General features: G+C 36.8%; 2 protein-coding genes across 2 annotated transcripts; both read right to left on the bottom strand.

Moving 5' to 3' along the window:
- Positions 1-139: 139 nt before the first annotated feature.
- Positions 140-16,792, bottom strand: LOC138026450 (RNA-binding protein 34-like). Its single transcript, XM_068873814.1, has 12 exons — positions 16,588-16,792; positions 13,175-13,274; positions 11,186-11,228; positions 10,012-10,147; positions 8,635-8,694; positions 5,952-5,995; positions 5,618-5,701; positions 4,595-4,658; positions 4,290-4,332; positions 3,819-3,937; positions 1,812-1,908; positions 140-1,520 (listed from the first exon to the last, which is right to left on the bottom strand). The coding sequence occupies exons 1-12, from the start codon at positions 16,753-16,755 to the stop codon at positions 1,231-1,233; spliced, it is 1,248 nt and encodes a 415-aa protein (XP_068729915.1). The 5' UTR covers positions 16,756-16,792; the 3' UTR covers positions 140-1,230.
- On the bottom strand, positions 6,995-8,082 carry LOC138026451 (uncharacterized). The gene has a single exon (XM_068873815.1). The coding sequence runs from the start codon at positions 7,942-7,944 to the stop codon at positions 7,135-7,137; it is 810 nt and encodes a 269-aa protein (XP_068729916.1). The 5' UTR covers positions 7,945-8,082; the 3' UTR covers positions 6,995-7,134.
- Positions 16,793-18,203: the final 1,411 nt, after the last annotated feature.

The raw sequence follows: 18,203 nt of genomic DNA, 5'->3' as shown, positions 1-18,203 counted from the left end.
TACTGACGCCTGACATAGCCGCAGGCTTAATTGACAAGGGTCAGCTGCCAGTGAGGACTTCTCAGCTCAAAGGCATAAAGAGCTCCACCATCCTCCCTCAATCCACAGAAGATGAGTGACAGATTTCAACCAAATCAGACAGAGTTTCAACAAATTTATTTAAAAAGGCAATAAAAGAGGATCTCATTCAGCAAGAAAAAAGTATTACCTTGCCTTACTGAGTTAATATGTACATGTACATGTATGTATGTGGAGAAGATGGTTTTGTTAAATACTGCTGCCAACTGAAATTTACTCCATAACTACCCCATTTGAAAAATCTGGATCATCTATTCTTGAACTGTCAAATGGCTTCGCCACATATGGGAGAAGCATTTTGTCCAATCGACGAGTTCCCCTAAATAGATCTTGGAATGTAAATGAACACACTTCACAAAAGAAAACGCTTTTGCAAAAATAAATTCTCAAAATAATGTTTAAACTCAGTGCACTAAGTTATACCGGGTAGTTCAAGCCTTGCTTGTTTGTTTTGTCAAAAACAGAACCTTTTTCAAGACTTTTCACACAGAAAACTCATAATAATTCATATCTTTACAAAAGATCCAATTTTTTTTCAGCGTTCCTGCAGTGAATATCACTGCCTATCATCGTTTTCAATGACCCACATTTAGTATTATCAACATCAACACATACCAGCAAGGTTTAAACGCCAGTTTTCACTAGCGACGCAAACATTGTGTTAATTGTTGATTTCAGTGTCCCCAATTAGTGCTCCAGCGCTGTAACGACAAGACACTTGAATAAAGTTCCTTTCCTTTTTCCTTGTGTAAGTAAAATAAATAGATGCATTAACTTGATGTTAATTTTATTAGTTAGTGTTATAACTCATCCTTAAGTAAATGTTATAACTCATCCTTACGTAAACTGTAAGTCTGGCCTGCCTAGATTAGCTGGCGCTACCTGCAGGTCAGTCATATTCTCTAAATTTTTGTATCTATAAAGTAAATGTTGTTGTTGTTGTTGTTGTTAAAAGTACTACTGGGAAATGATCTGAGTTTCCACACATTGCTTGTTCTTGTGCTTGCATTGCTAGTCGAGCGAATTCTTTCTTGTTCAATGTCAATACTTTGTATACAGATATCTCTTCAGAATTACAACAACATACAACCCATGAAACTTTACTGCAATGCCTTGATCCTGTTTTGTTGAATGTGGGCCATTGCTACAATATTACCGCCTTTGGTTTCCCTTTGTGCTGGATTTAAAACTCTGCTTGAGATTGCCTTTTGAAGTCTTACTTTTTCTATTCATATTCTTTGAACTCTGTTTTTTCACGGATGCTTGTTTTTTAAATCTTTGTTTTTTTACAGGTTTTCTGTCAAGGACTTGGCTTCCTTTCTTTCCATTTTCAAATCCTGGTTTCTTTTTTCCTTTGTGTTCTTTTTTTTGACCTCGCTTTGCAGTAATTCCACTGAATGAAAAAGCCTTGGCTTGTCCTTTCTTGGCTTCTTTTGATTGGGCTAAAATACCATAAAAGAAAAAAATGCTGCAGTTTATGTTCTCATACCCAATATCATCATTGTCATCACTTTTATCATTAAAATCATCAGACACCATCGTCAATTTCATCATCGTCATCATCATCACAATCCTGATTCCCACCACCTTCATCAGAATCTTATTTGGCTACCAGTTTTTCTACCCTCTTGTGAAAATTCTCCCATCTTTCCTTCCCATCTCCCAGATGAAATGCAACGACTAACCTTCCTCCATAGCACCTAATACTATTTTTGGAATTCTTAATACATTACCTTGCTTTGGGTTTTCTGAAGAAGGAAAGATTCGTAATGGTCTCCCATGGAAATCTGTTTTGTTCTTTTTTAAAGCAAACATCACTGCCTCTTTTTCCTACAAAACAATTAAGATGAACCAAATCATAGATACTTTTCATCTTTGGCCAGTGCAATGAAGCTTGATTAGAAATGGAATGCAAACTGCTGTTAAGTCACTAAAAAATGTATTTCAGTTATGAGCTTGTTTAGCCTCATGTTTGTCACCACAGTTTGCGTTCTATTTCTAATCGAGATGAAAGGACTATAAACCGTAGGCCCAGTCTCACAAACATCTTTGATGTTCATAAGTTCCCTGTGGGACGTTAAAGAACCCACACACTATTCGCGAAGAGTAGGGGATGAAGTACCCAGTGTTGTGGCTGTCCTTCATGAGTGTATAGGTGGTTGGGTATAGCAGGTCCACATCAGCTGTATAGCTGCCAATACGTCAACCTGCTCGAACCTTGCACATTGGGCTCTATGCTAAACAAGTTGTGAAGGAAAGAGGACAAATTTCAGAATGACCCATATAATTATCTGGTCTGGAGGAAGATGTTCATAAGTTCCCTGTGGGACGTTAAAGAACCCACACACTATTCGCGAAGAGTAGGGGATGAAGTAGCCGGTGTTGTGGCTGTCCTTCATGAGTGTATAGGTGGTTGGGTATAGCAGGTCCACATCAGCTGTATAGCTGCCAATACGTCAACCTGCTCGAACCTTGCACATTGGGCTCTATGCTAAACAAGTTGTGAAGGAAAGAGGACAAATTTCAGAATGACCCATATAATTATCTGGTCTGGAGGAAGAAGTTAAAATAGTTGTCTACAGGACATATCCTTGACCCTCATGTGAAATAACAATAATAAATTATATCACACTACACTGTAAAGCTCTGCTGCTAGAGCACTGTAAAGTGCCTATGAGAAAAAAATGCTTACTTGAACAAATTTTCACAAAGATGAAGAATGGTTTTGCCATGTCTTCCCTTTTCCTATGATATTTAATTTTTTTTTTGGTGATTTGTCTAAATACAATATTATTGTAAAGCCATATCACAAATCAAGAATGTTTAAGAAAATATTGAAGCACTTGACCTTGTTCAAACTTGCAACCAGAACTATCGGTCTGCTAAAGCAAAGAATTAAGCTACCAGCTAGCACATAATAATTATGATTATAGTATTCATTATTCGTGATTGTACACTGTATGAGAGTTGAGCCTTAGTCAATTTCAAGGAGTGACTTGAGCACTTTTTCTCTGGGTGCTCTCGACTTGTTTTCCTCCCTCATCAAAAATGATCACTAGCTTATTTCATTAGGCTGTGATGCTCTGGGACCATACATGTATTATGGGTGAAAGCTGGTGTGAAACAACACAGAGATTACCTGTGCTTCTCTTACATGTAATCCTTAAAAAAGTGCAAATGTTGGTAATTGTGAAGAAGAGCTCCCCAAAAAACCTGTCCGCCGACAGTCGGCCAACAGGTTTTTTTGGGGAGCTCTTCTTTACAATTACCCAAATGCTTGGGTCCTTTCAGATAGGGACTGGAAACAAGAAAGTTACCATGGTGATGTCACCATGTCTGCCACTTTTGACCTTACCCAGTGTAAATTGCTGATGTGAAGTTTAAATAAGACCATGGCAATAATTTCTGGTTTTGGTTTTTTATCTTCAGTTCATACTTCAACATCCAGTATTTGTCACGTTGTCAATTTTTTGGCAAAGATTGTTTGAAAATCAAAATGATCAAATACTAGTTTTCACTACTTATATATCAATTAAATTTATTTAATAATTATTAATGACTCTTGGTACTGCCTTGACCTTCATCAAAGTTGTTGACAGCTCAATAGTGTGTTGGTAAAACAGAACTACACTTTGACACTCTTCATATTATGTCAATGATTTATGCCACCTTGAGCTCTTAAACAACCACTCACTCCACAATTTAAGTGTAAGGACTATCATTCTCCACGGCATGTTTACCTTGAAAAGGATAAACCCAAAGCCCTTGCCAATATTAGTTTTACTGTCCCTAACAACACGAACAGCCTCAATGCAGCCACAGTCAACAAAAGTTTGTCGTAGCTCTTCTTCCTCTGTATCTACAGGAGAAAAAGAGAGCTGAGAGCTGAATATTAGTTTTCACAGTTGCAACACCAGTTAATTACAATACCTGGAGTCATTGGAAAAAAAGTCTCTTACTTGAATCTTGCAATAACCTTCAGTTGTTTTAAGTTACATGGCTAAATAAAGATATCGTTCCAACAACACAAATACAATCATTTAATTAATCATAATGCTGAACTAATATTGAAAGGTAATCTCTCTTGTGTCAATTTTTCACTGTGCATTGAATTCATTTTCAAATTTAGAAGTGAACAGTCAAGTTAAACCCTTCTTCTTTTTTCATAATAATTAAATTATTAATATATAATTTTTGAAACAAAGACTTACTAAAGGGTAAATTTCCAACAAATATTGACCTTGCATGATCATGCTGAAATCAAAAGATGAAAATAACAGTCTTCAAGAACCATCATGATAATAATTATATAAAACCCAAAATTTTTATCAAATGAACAGTCGGTGCTGATAACAAAGGGTGACAGATTTATCCAGTTTTCAGCAGTTACCAGTAATTAAATCTGGTTAGGCCCAGCCTAACAAAATTAAGAAAATTTACGTACAATTATTTTTGTATCTCCAATTGTCAATGCAAATCAAATTAATTTAAAATCTACACAGATCTGGGTCAATACCTTATCAATTATTTTCCTTGTTAAATCAACTCTTATATGTAAGCCATCAACTTCCATTCCATTGCTGAAATAAACCAAACACAAAATCAATAAATTATCAACGCAAAATGCTATGGAGCAACAACTTCACGAATTCAAAAGGGCAACTCTTGGGGCTGTGAGCATTTTGCTTTAAACTTTTCAAAGGGGATTAGATAACAGTTTTTTTGTGAAAAAAAATTACTGCAATTTTATGATCAATAACATGACTTACAATTATCACATTGCGAGTTGGCCCAGTAAGAACACTGCAGGCCTTCCACACAATAATTTACGTTAGGTACTAGTACATATGGTCAGGGTTTTAAATCAACAAACAGTGTTTGGGTTTATGAATGTCCCATAGACAATAATAATCACTATTAAAAACTGAACTACAGATATCGAATTTCCAGCATTTTCATTGGCTTGCCAGACACAGGCTATCAGTTCATATACCTGCAGTACCTAATATGGTCAAGGAACGCATCAGCAATAAAGCGAACTGAAAACATTTTTGCAGCTCTGAGAAAAAATGGCCGACAAAAGCCGTTCTGGACCGGAATAGAGTGAGGCAGAAATCAATGCTTTAGTCGACAATACAACTCCCGGGAACATCATGGAGTTTTAACAAAACAAAAATTATTCTATCCAGGCTCGCTGGATATAAAATGATTATAACCAACTCACCACTGTATACACCTCATTGCTTATCTATCACTTCATATCCAGCAAGCCCTCGTAGAATAATAATATTCATTTGTTAATTATAATAGTACTTTGAAAAAGCATTGCCAGCAAGCGTTGGGTCTGCAGTTTATCGTGATTATCAGAGGAGACTAGAAAGTCAAGGCATTTGCAGATGTCAAAACAGTTATTTAACGACCCTGTTTGTTGGTCCAGCAAGAGTTCAACTCACAAAATCCTGCAATGCTCCACCTCCTAAGCTGCCTGTTCAACCATTAATATTTTATTCCTAAATCAATTGATTTTATTTACATGTACCTCTTTAATGCTTTGAAAGCACATTCTTTCTCCTTAAAGACAACATATCCATTGATATTGTGTCTGTCTGCGTGAAACTCCTTCCTATTGAAGCAACAGATAACTTCATCAGTTACGTACTGAGCGTTTGAGCAGTTGGGGCATTATATTAATCTGGAGTTCCCTTGTTTTTTTTTAGACAGCCAGTTCCAGCAAGGTGTTCTTCTGAAACTGACGTTCTGTGCTAAATGTCCTATACCTTTACCACTAATTAAAGCATGCTTTTTGAAATAATTGATAATGACAACTTAACTTTTAGATTAAAAGTCAGAATACTTAGCAATGACAACTTTACTTTTTCATTGCCACTTTTCTTGAAAAATTCGGTTGAGCAAGAGCCTGAAACAAGAGTTGAAAAAAATTTCATCTAAAATTAACCAATGAACCCTCAAAATTAATGTTACTTGAAACTTGTTGAGAAAAGAGTAAAGTCAAGTCTAAACGAAAATTGTTGAAGGGTTGTGGAGCATAACTAGGGGTTCAAAGTACATGTAGATATAGTGGAGCTGGGATGACACAGTGGTTAGTGAACATTACTTAACCAACCACCAACGTGGCCCCGGGTAAAATGCTACATGTAAGACCACATATGGGGCACAAACCATTGTTAACTAGTTTTTTTGGTCGCTATTGTTCCATTTATCAAGATACAATTATAGGAAAGGAAAGGTAAGGAAAGGAACTTTATTTAAGTGTCTAATCGCCTAGCACTGTAGAGCACTAATTGGGGACACTGTAAATTGAAATTAACAAGTTAACGCAATGTCTCATGACATTCCTAAAGTGGTCAAGGTTGTAATCCAGGATGATCCTGCTCAGTTTGTTGTTTCTCTGCAATGCTCTGAAAGGTATTTTGCTAGGTACTCAAGTTGTCCCTCTCCTCAACAACTTATAATTTTATTTGATGCATTAAAGGGGACAGAGCAGAGGTAGATGTTGTTAACGCATTGATGACTGAACCACCCTCCATTGACGAGTAAAATCGTCTGGCATTAGACAGAGTAAAACCTAGTAAGTCTCACTCACTCCAATAACAATTTATCATCATCATTGATGATAAACTGATGAATTTATACTGAATGTATGTGGAGACACAAACTCTCTTAACTTCTTGTTTAACAATTACCGGTATATTGTTATTTTTTAAATGACAAAAAAGACAACAACTACTAGATATTTTGGTGCATTTTCTTGAAAATGATAATATTGGGCAAATCTGCCACCAAAAGTTATGTTCATGATCATTTGGAAAGATAAGATCATGCCATGCTAAAAATGTGACAGGCCTTTTGTTCAGCAAAAAACACTCTTCCTTCTAGCAACCTTTAATTACATGTTGTATTGTTTTAGTACAGCAGTTGAAGATACATTGCTAGTCGGCCTTTCAATATACCAATACTCTCTATAGATGCAGCTCATTAAAAGGTAGATGGTACAATGTACGTCTCAACACAGTCTCATATTTTCCTCATTTTAATTCACTTTCCAATGGAAAGTTTATCTGAAGTCGCTTCCCTTTTAAAGAACACTCCAGTTTTCCAAGGCTTAAAAATATAGGAATTTGGAATTTCGCCCAGCAAGCCTCCGTAGTGAGACATGGCTACTCTGTCACCCCCTGACATGGAAGCCACATACTGGTGATCAACTTCCTTGTGATTATTACTAGCAGGCAAACATGAATCTCTCTCACTGTCTCCCAAATTTGTTTCTGTATCACTGTTCCTATCTTTGAGCATGTTATTAGCACCTTCTGTGAATTCATCTTCACTTTTAGTGCTTTCAGAGTAATCTGATTCTATGTCTTCACTATTCAAGTCTTCAGTACAATGCCCAAGCTTTCCAAGCAGATATGCTTTAATAGCATAGACACCTTTAGTAATCACAGCCAGTGGAGGATCCTGCAGTGGGTTCTCGGATAAGTTCAGTCCTGTTAATGTCTTAACAAATCCTATTTCCGGTGGTAAAAACCTGAGCTGATTTCTCCCAAGCAATAGTGTCTTCAAGTTCTTATGTTTTCCAACATTTCCGGGAATTTCGCTGAGTTTATTGTTCCTAAGATCAAGCCATTCTAAGTTTCCCAAACAATGGAAGAATTCTTCAGGTAAAGACAAAATGATGTTTCCTTCAAGATAAAGATATCTCAAAGGAGAAAGCAGAAGCAATCCATTTGGAATATATTCAAGTTTTTTCTTTTTTAAATCCAAAACGTCAACACTTTTCTTTGAAGCGGTTTTGAATATTTCTTCCAATGCAGTGACTCTTTCACCCGTCTCTGTAGAATCATCCATGCTATGATTAAGTCATTAAAAAAGTGTGCAATAATTTTGCATTTCAGAATTTTGTCTTTTATCAAGAACAGCCTTTTGAGTTTTTGAACAACAAACACAGAGTTTCATTAACTGTGGTAATTCTTAAACTACTACTTCCTCAATTATTAATACCGTATGTGCTTGAAATAAATATTTTATTTGAAAACCCTGAAATATGCCAATCACTATAAATAAATAATAACACCCTTAAGAGAATATACACAAGCATTTATCAAGAAAGTAGTACAATTTTGCTACATTATAACATTCTATAATTTGAAAATAATAAAGATAACTTTAATTAAACAATGTGAACACAAGTCATAATTCACTTAAAGTGAGATCAGTGGGTTTCATGTATAAATTATTGTAATATTATTTAAAATGCTTAACTAAGTGAAGACTAAAACTAGAAGTATATTATTGCAAGGACTTAAAGTCAGGTAAGATTGTTTTTGAGGCTTTGAAACACTTCATACTCCCTAATATTCGACTCATGTTGCATGTATTTTCCAACCTTTCAGAATTTTTATCCAGCTCATTTAATTTAGTGTCTCTAGTTTTTAAGACCAGAAAAACAAGAGATTAAGTGACAGCTACCTGATTGGCTGGATATATCATGATTAATCACTAAACTTAAAATTAATTATGTGGATTGTCAGTACTTACAGCTGAGCGAAATCGTACACTTTCCACTTTACCATAAACAGCAAACAGCTTCTTCAGTTTCTAAGAAAACAAACACCAGTTCTGTTTAAGTTGCACATTCCAAACACATATTCAGCTTTTTAGATAGTTGGCTTTTACCTGCATTTAAAAGGGAAAGTGACCTCGCTGTAAAGCGTTTTTGGACCACAGAGAAAAGACACTATATAAATGTACTGTATTGTTATTATTATTTCATAGTCATACTGCTCAGCTTAAGTATTTAACAGCTGGTAAATTTGTGGTGTCGGGCAACAACAAGTTGCCAATGAACACCAAAATCTTTCAGTCTTTTCCCTGTCCTTTACATTTCCAATACTTTTCTTAGTATCCTTGCTGATCCCAGCAATGCAGACTTCTGGATTAAGGTAATTGATGTGTCTACTCCTATGCCCTTTAAGTTGCCCTTCAGTCGCAATGGCACTGTTCCTAAAGCCCCCAATACAATTGGTACGACTTTGGTTTTCACTTCCCACATCCTCCTCAATTCTCTGGCCAGATTTTGATACTTTTCAACCTTCTCGGCCTCCTTTTCTTTTGCTCCACTGTCGTCTGGAATTGCCACATCTATAATATGACAGCTTTTCTTGCTTTTGTCAACAAGCACTAGATATATTATTATTATATTGTATTATATTGTATTATTATTATTATTATTATTATTATTATTATTATTATTATTATTATTGTTATTGTATAATGGCCACAATTCCTTGCAAGGAAAAGTAAGTACACCACTCTCAACAATGTTTGGACTTACATGTATTGAATCAACCCTTCTTATTGAAAACAAATACAGACAAAATTTACCTGTGTTTCTCATATCCAATACATTGTATTTAATTTTGTCAGCCAAAATCTTAATGAATACGAATAAACACCTCGAAAAAATTATTTTAACATCCCAAGAAAGAGTGAACTGCAGTATACATGTATGTATTATTAATATATATAAAACCAAACTTAATTATTAAAGCTGGGAAGAGATTTTATGAACATAATTAACTTTAAAAATAATATTTTCACAAAAGTTAAATATTAACATCAGTGCTGTGCACAGAAACAGACAAATATATTAAAATATACAAATTTAGTTACAAGTACTGCAACTTGCAATAATTTTATGCTTATGACATCTGGACCACGGCTTTCGCTTATTTGTCAGCAATAATCATTAAAAAGTATTTATCACAGACTATTATTTTGGTCGATGCGGGTAAAGTAAAATTTATTAATAAAACAATGATTTTTTGTCTTGCAATGTAGTCACTTTGCTTGCAGACCAGATAATATACACGTATAGCATTTAAGACAAGCAAGAAGACAAATAATCTCTCAAACCTTTCCAGTAAATGCCACTGGTAGATTTCCAACAAACACCGTCCTGGCCAGTCTCTCCGGATCTTCTTCAGTTTCAACAGATTTCTTCCTTTTCTTGAATGATTTCTTCACTAGAGTTTCATCATCTTCATCATCACTAAAATAATTATAATTTCATTTTGAACTTTCAATGAACTGCTACATGTATCCTTAGTTTGTCTTGCTCTCAGCTGTAACATGGTTGAGTTTATCTGCATTTCATAAGATGAGCTACACTGTGTACATTGTGAGTTACTCAAGGTTGTCCTATGTAGCCAGCAGATAGCTATTTGACAGGATATCTGGCTACAGTGTACTTACTTATACTCTGCAAGCATTCGGTTTCTCCTACGTTTCCCGAGAGAGAAACCACTGCAAGCAACCTTTAGTTTTACTGAGTAATCCGCCGTCCAGCGCCAAGGATGAATAAATTAAATTTGAGCCTGTAAGCGAGTTAGTAAACTTGTTTTGGCACTTGCATGTGTGTTCAGCTAGGTAACTGCTGCGTTTGGGCGAGCCTGCTGTGTAGTGATTTCCCGCGAAATAAGACGCAGTGATGTCAAATACATCACCTGGGGTGTGACGTACTTCGCACATGCTCGATGGAAAAATCAAACAGTTGTTCGCAGTGGTTTCTCTCTCAGAAAGCGTAGGGGAAACCAACTGCTCGCAGAGTAACTTACTTAGACTCTTCAAAAACAAATTAGATATCAGTACCGGTGATTGCTATTTCAGAGCAATTATTAAAATTTTCTACAACCTGACTCAGACCATTTTAATAGCTCAGCAATTTATTTGGTTCAATTTTACCTGTTATCCCCCTCCTCCCCCAATGAAAGTTTACGTTTTTGTTTTCTGCTTTGACAATAGGTCATTTTTTGAAATATCAAATATTCAGCGTGATAGTGAGGCAGTGAGGACAAAAACAATTATAGAAACACATTGGAATGAACGTGAAAAAAAAAATTATATATCATCCACCTTTGTCTTTGTCCTCTAATAAAATTTCTCTTTCAAGCTGAATTTTATATTGAAAAAGGCCTATTATACACCACGTTTAATTTTTTTTATGATAATGAATATTAGACAAAGAAAAATCAAAATTGAATGGGTTTGACAAATTTTAAACATATGCATCTCTCATAGACCAACTCACCTGGTTGGTACTTTCCTTTTTCTTTTTCCATGAGAAAACGTTTCTAAGCATAAAATTCAAAATTAAGTACATGTACACAGTCAATCATGATGTGATGTATAATAGCCGAGGGGTTGGCGCAGTGGTAAGATCTCTGCCTTCCAACCCTAAGGTCCCAGGTTCCATTCCCGGTTCTGCCGACACTGGAATATTTGGCGACCTTCTATCCTGCTAAAGTTCACTCAGCTTTCCATCCTTCCGAGGTCGGTAAAATGAGTACCAGATTTGTTAACATTTTCAAATACAAGATACGTGCTCATAAAAATTATGGCATTGGGAGAGGCTTTAATAAATTCCCTTCAAGCAGAGGATTCTCTTTTTTGCATTTGCCAGGCTGACGGGAACAGGAAAAGAGGCCTCTGCCATGGTTTGAAACTCACTTTGATCCCACCGCTGTCCACAACCTCGGGTGGTACTTTTCAAACCGCACGCCCCATGATATGTTTGGTGACTGTGACTTGAGCCCGCTGTGTCCCGTCCATTCCTTTACAGTAATTTTGCTGCTGTTAAGTGAGCCCACATAACATTAACCCATTGACGCAAGGGGTTCCCCATTGACGAGTAAAATCATCTGGCGTTAGACAGAGTAAATGGCGTTAGACAGAGTAAAATACTAAGTCTGGTTTGCACGTCAAAGGGTTAAGTATCACATGAGGATTTGGTCGCTAAGTAACTGCCGCGCAAGCTTGACAAAGTGAGTTTCGACCCATGGCACAGGTCTCTTTTCTCCTACTCGTCAACTCAATGAATGCAAAAGAAAAGATTAATCTCTGCTAACAGGGAAGGGTTTAAAAAAAAATCATCTCTTGTAACTAGCCTACAGAGTCAAAAATTCATTAAAAAACTCCATCCTTTCAAGTGTTTCTCCTCATCAGGAAAATGATCAAAATAAAATGGGATGTCAATACTGGCTTCAATAAGTACCAAAAACCGGAGAAAAGCGTTGGCTACATGTACTATACAGCTGCTGTACTCCGAGAAGTTGGCTACTTTTCCCTAAATACGTGAAGTAATATTAATTAATTAAAGACAGATTCTTTCAATCTAAGATTAACATTCATTTTGACATTTGAAATAATGACAACAGTTGGTTATTCTGATCAAACCAGCCACCGACTTCACGTCTTTTTGAAACCCATACATGTCAAAGAAAGGTCAATGCAATCCTGCAGATTTTCATCATTAATAACTACTTACCGGGTAATAACTGAGATTGAGGTTGTTACAGCAAAATCTGAGGCTTTGCCGTATTGACTGAGCGACAGCGAGGTCAATACAGCTAGGCAGAGGTTTGAGATTTTGCTATAACGACCGAACGTTCGAGGTTATTAATTTGGTTATTATATGGCTAACAGAACTGTTCTAAAGAAGAAAAAACTAATTTGCATAATCCATAATCGGTCCATGGGCATTACGGGGGAATAATGCCCTGGCACTTAGCTGCACTTAGCCAATCAGAGCATGCATTATATCGGCCAGAAACAGTAGCCAAATGGATATAATAAAAAAAAGTTATAAATGTTCAGAATTGGATATCCTAAACAATATCATTGTGAATTATCCCAGCATTTTTTTTAAATTTTGTTATGTAACACTTAACAGTCTCGGAATACATGTAGTTTCAATTGCTGTCTTGTAAAGGCTTGCAAGCAATGCATCAATAACAGGTCTTATTATTGAAAATTCTCTATGCTGATTGGTTGGACTTGAGGTGATTATTTCTTGATAATCACCTGAGCGTTTTTTTTTTTTCAAAATGGGCGCAAGCCGTTTTGTCAAGGTGACAGACAAAGAAATTAATTGTTTTAAGGAAAATGCATATTTTTCAAATACCGGTAATCACCTAGCTATCAGCTATGTATTTATTGTAAAACAATAATACTTCGTCTCGATTTTTATTCACCGATACTCACAGAGCCTAATGTGAATAAAAAATAATAGTCAGAGTACCTCCTGTTTCCTTTTGATCTTCCTTCACATGGTGTACATGCAGATCACCATTTTGGTTAATCTGGGTCTTACCAGTTGATTCCACCTTCCTCTCAGATTTCTAAATAGAAATAAAAACAGTGAGATGTTATTGATGCTAAGGCACCAGTGAAAAAACTTAAGTTTAGTCACGACAGATCTAACTAAACAAATGGCACGAAACCCTACAGAAGCAAATTTCTCCAATGAAGACAATAAGCAACTCCTGATTATTGTACTCAGTGAGAATGAGAATAGTGGCTATTGTTACAGTCAGGTATTCTGCAATCACTTCTTCAAACAATGGCTGTATGATAGAGCAAAGGAAACATTAGAGACCCATACTTTCTCTGAAGCTGGTTGAATTTTTCTTGGATTTACATTCTGATGAGAAAAAAATTTATCAAACACACTTGTAAGCATAAAAAAAAAAGTTGGATTCACAGCTGCGAGTCACTGCTGAGATCCATTTCGTACTTTGGACGACACTTTGGATTACATTTCATACAATTGGCATCACCATACCTGCCAACCCTCAGAGTAAGAACATTGCATTGTAAGAACGTCGTTTTTAACATCGTCTGGATACTCTCCGAAACTCACGAAGGCATTCCGAATGTTCCTGAAGTCTCTCGGTTAGAATAACATGCTATTGTTCCCATAACTGTGCCAACTTTCTACCATGTACTGTGCAATTTGATTTGTTCAAACTCTTTAAACGTACATCAATTTGATTGCTCTGTTTTACGTTTTCTGGTTGAGAATAGATCAATCCACCTGTTGTTTTATTTTCCTTTTTGACATCTTGAAAATAACAAAATTAATTTTAAAATTTGGAAAAAGGTCGTGGTAGGTATTTCTCAGGAGATTTGGTGCTCTAACAGGGAGACCGGGAGATTTGATGAAAAACTTGGGAGACTCCCAGCAAAACTGGGAAAGTTGGCAGGTACGCATCACAAAAGCGGCAGGGATATACGGTACACTCTATTACAGAACGCTGAACGGAGCAACTTAAGAATACCCCGCCACTATTGTTTCCTTAAAGCAGCATCATTTGAAGAATGAGGCATACCTACTCTTATAATCCATCAAATATTTTTGCTTACACGTGATTGATCTAAACAAGATGGGTGAATGGTTTGCTTTTGTGATAGAAGAAGAAATAAACTTGCTGGTTGATAAAGCTGTACCAGAAACACCTAAAAATCAATTTTAAATGGATAATGCTGTAAACGTTTTTGATGGTAAGCTGTTTGTAAACATTTCATCTAATTTGTAAGTTCCGGCCTTGCTCAAATATTTGTCCTTGGACATTATCTGTTCCTTGAAGTTCACAGTTTTCCTCGAGCTTCGCTCTTGGAAAACTGTTCGCTTCTCAGAACAGATAACATCTGCGGACAAAGTAAGCATATTTTCATGCCAAATGCAGGCTATTGTTTACATACAGTGTACGCAAATTAGTGACAGGGTATTCTAGAGTTAAGCCTGCTGAATGCCGAGTACAAAATGGCAAATGTTATAAAATCTGTGTTTGATGGTAATAAGTAACTGTATAATTTTTATATAGAACCCTGCGAGGCTGCCAGTGACCAATCCTCACTGCTTTTATCATCCAAATAATTATTGAGTTGCTGTAATTCTAATTGGTCTACATTGACATTTATTAGAAAAGCACATTTAAAAGATTGTATCAAAAAAGGGTCAAGGGAGCTGTATCCAGCAAGTAGAAGACGATCTTGTAAGACAGGCAAGGGATGACCTATTTCAAATGAATGAACAAAAATGCAAAGAACTCAGGATAAGCTTTTCAAAGAATGAACCAGTTTTTGACCCTTAAAGTTTAAACGGTCAGATATTAGAAACTGTGAATAGTGTTAAACTACTAGTCTTGGACTTAATATTTGCATTGATTAATTAAGGTGGAACGTCCATGTGTCAGAATTTGTTAGGAAGGTCACAACCGGATTGTACTTTCTAAGGCACTTAAGAAATCGCATGTTGCTCCAACAGAGCTATTCTATTTTACACTACATGTCTTTGCTCTATGTTGGAGTATGGCAATCCTCTTTTTCACCATGCTCTAACAACTTACTTAAGTCAGGACCTACACAGAGAAAGATTGCAAAAACGAGCTCTACAGACTATATTATATCCCAATTTATCATACGTTAAGGCTCTGGAGCTGTCTGGTCTTTCAACACTGCATGATAGAAGAGGGCTAATCGCATCAAAGTTATTCAATGAAATATGTACTATCAATTTCACAGTCTGTACAAACTACTTCCACGTAAATGTGAGCCTACACTGCAGAAACAGAAAACTTTTATCCGGAGGGAATGTAAAACAAAAAGATATAAGAATAGTTTCATTTTAAGTCATGTAAAACAGTATATAGTAGGTGAATAACTGATAATTAGAATACTGCTATTGTAAATATGTAGTTTTAATGAGGTTAAACGAAGTTTAACCAAGTAAACAACTAGGAGCGACTGCAGCCAATTGGTCAGTGGTTTTAGTATACTTGCGCATGCGTAGAATATCTTGTGCTTTGGGCTGTATCGCTTATTTATCAGTGTGGCGGGAAGTAGGAGCATTGTTTGTGGAGCGTTTAGCGGTTTTTGTTCCCTCCCTCCCCACCCTCTGCTTTCCACTGTGTATCAGTGTGACGGGTGCCCGTTCTTCTCGGGGGCGTGGGGGCTCATGACTGAGTTGTCAGGTTTTACCAGCCATCGGTGAAGTCTCCATCTTGGAGCTGGCTGCAAATATTGGAAACTCCAGGATGTTTCGGGCACCCAACCTCCAAAGAGCGACGATATTGTTTATGTACATTTTTAATCAGTGATTTATATTAAATTGTTTCAATAGTAACTTTTGTAAATTTTCATGTTATTTTGTAAACCTTAAAATCGTAATTCAGCCTCTAGCTGCAAGTGTTTTAAGGTGAAATAAACTATCTATCCTCACCGGGACCTTCGCTTCCGGTCTTAGGCCAGGTAACTTAGCCACATGTATACAAGTGTAAAATGGTCTAAGGTACGGAGCAGGGTGTTCTAGAATTTAGCAACAAATTAAAACGAAATCTTATTTGCATTGCAGAAGTTACGATCGTCCATTCCCCTTTCTGGTAAATCCAAAAGATATTAAGCTAAATAATAGCTGGAAATCATTCACCAATATGAGCTTTAGCTCTACTTTAATTTTTATGTTCTACGTTTGGTTTGCAGTCTATAGAGGTTTTGCACGGCAGCCATGTTGCATGACAGGAACAATGAAAATGATTTGCATTAGAAAGAACATTTGTTCCCATAGGAAAAAGAATCTATTGTTCCGGCCATGCAACATGGCTGCCGTGCAAAACCTCTATATGTGTAAAGTATGAAGCTTCGAAGACTTACCTTCGTTGTTAGGGACACAAACTGCGGTTGAAATACATTGGCAGAACTAAAGAGTGCACTGAGTTTAGCATTCTCTTTGCCTTCTTTCTTTTTTTCCCTTTGTTTTGAGAGTAGTACTTGGGAAATTTCTCCAACTTTGTACCCTGAAAGGCCGTTCGCGACAGCCATCTTGATATTTTGCACGAGGGTATCTCAAGTGGGTACTTCATGTACATGAGCAGAAAGTGGTTCGTTTAAAAAAGTCGGGGAGACTCGGATATCAAACCGTGATTTGTCTTACCAGTTCCTTTCCACCACATTCCAGGTTTTGCTAAAAAACTATCAAACAATTGTTCCATGGAATCGACTTCTATTTTAAGCATTTGGGATTCCATACGTATTTTTAATTATTATTGCCCCATCGTTCCGTTTCTGAAATTTAGAGGGCCTTTTTGTGGACCTAGAGTGTTGCCATGGTGACCGAAATAACGTCATAAGTGCCTTTAAAGTATTACCCAACAGTAGAGTTGCAAAGATATTATAGTTTGCCTACACTATGAGATATTCTTCTTTGGAATCATTCATCGTTTCTCAAAAACTATATAAACGAAAAACCCTTTCGAGCCTCCTTAAGCACGCGCGTTTTCAGACGCGGAGGGAAACGGGAAGAGAACGTTTCGCGTGCCAGGACAGTGGTGTCTCCCAGATTTTTATACTAATCATTTCTAATGGACAAAAGATACTTAGCAATGTAAATGTAGTTGTGTGAAGACAAAAAAAGGGAAAGCAGCTCACTTCCGGTTGCCGTCCGCGTCTCAAAAACGCGCGTGCTTAAGCTCCCTGTTAACAAATCAAAAACGGGATATTCTGTTGAGTATACATGTATAATGGCCCATTCTGATAAGTTTCACACCGAAAGGACAGTGAGTGTGTTTTGTTAACACTCAACCAATACAAGTCTCCATTGCGCTAACGACATCAAGTTTCTCGGAGTCAATACAGACAACGTTTACACGAACGCGGTTTCACATTGACACGGTTTCATGACTGCGAAACCGCGTCAAAATCGATGCTGTTTGGAGGTGTTTACATGGATCCGTTTTCGCCAGAAAATCCAAGTCGTGATGATATAAGCGAGCGCCGCACTACGTGCTAATTGAACAATGCAAATTTCGCGCCAAAATGGAAACCGTATTCAAGTCGATGCGGTTTCGCTGTTTACCCGACAGATGTAACCGCGTCGTTTTGAAAACGCTTCACTTTTGGCAGCGGTTTCAAATCGACACGGTTTCGGCGACAGTCTCGATCGGTGTCGTGAAAACAGGTGTAATCGCATCGAAAACGATGCGGTTACAAATGAAAGCGCGTTCGTGTAAACGCTGCGACAGACACAAGCACCTTGTATTTGGTGCACATACTGTGGACCAGTGTAAAAGAGAGCCAATCAAAGGGACTGGCCATACTACTCAAGTTGAGAAACCTCATTCCTACTGAAGGAAAATTACTATAAAACATCCTTAATGCTATTAGTTTTCATACCAGGGACGTCGAAAGGATACAAGAACATGCTGTTAGGATTGTATAGAAGATCCAATCAGAAGAGTATACTTCTCTTCTTAAGCGTGCAAATCTACCAA

Source organism: Montipora capricornis, chromosome 12 (genome assembly GCF_036669925.1).
Source record: "Montipora capricornis isolate CH-2021 chromosome 12, ASM3666992v2, whole genome shotgun sequence".
Classification (NCBI taxonomy): Eukaryota; Metazoa; Cnidaria; class Anthozoa; order Scleractinia; family Acroporidae; genus Montipora; species Montipora capricornis.
Note: the sequence above shows the minus strand (reverse complement) of the source record. Positions and strands in the feature narration are given on the sequence as shown.

Coding starts and splice junctions, on each gene's coding strand:
- LOC138026451 (XM_068873815.1), bottom strand. CDS start 7,944: ATGGATGATTCTACAGAGACGGGTGAAAGAGTCACTGCATTGGAAGAA.
- LOC138026450 (XM_068873814.1), bottom strand. CDS start 16,755: ATGGCTGTCGCGAACGGCCTTTCAGGGTACAAAGTTGGAGAAATTTCC. Junction 3,938..4,289: donor TGTTGGAAATTTACCCTTTA/GTAAGTCTTTGT, acceptor TTTCTCCTGTAG/ATACAGAGGAAGAAGAGCTA. Junction 1,521..1,811: donor TTCAGAAAACCCAAAGCAAG/GTAATGTATTAA, acceptor ATGGTATTTTAG/CCCAATCAAAAGAAGCCAAG.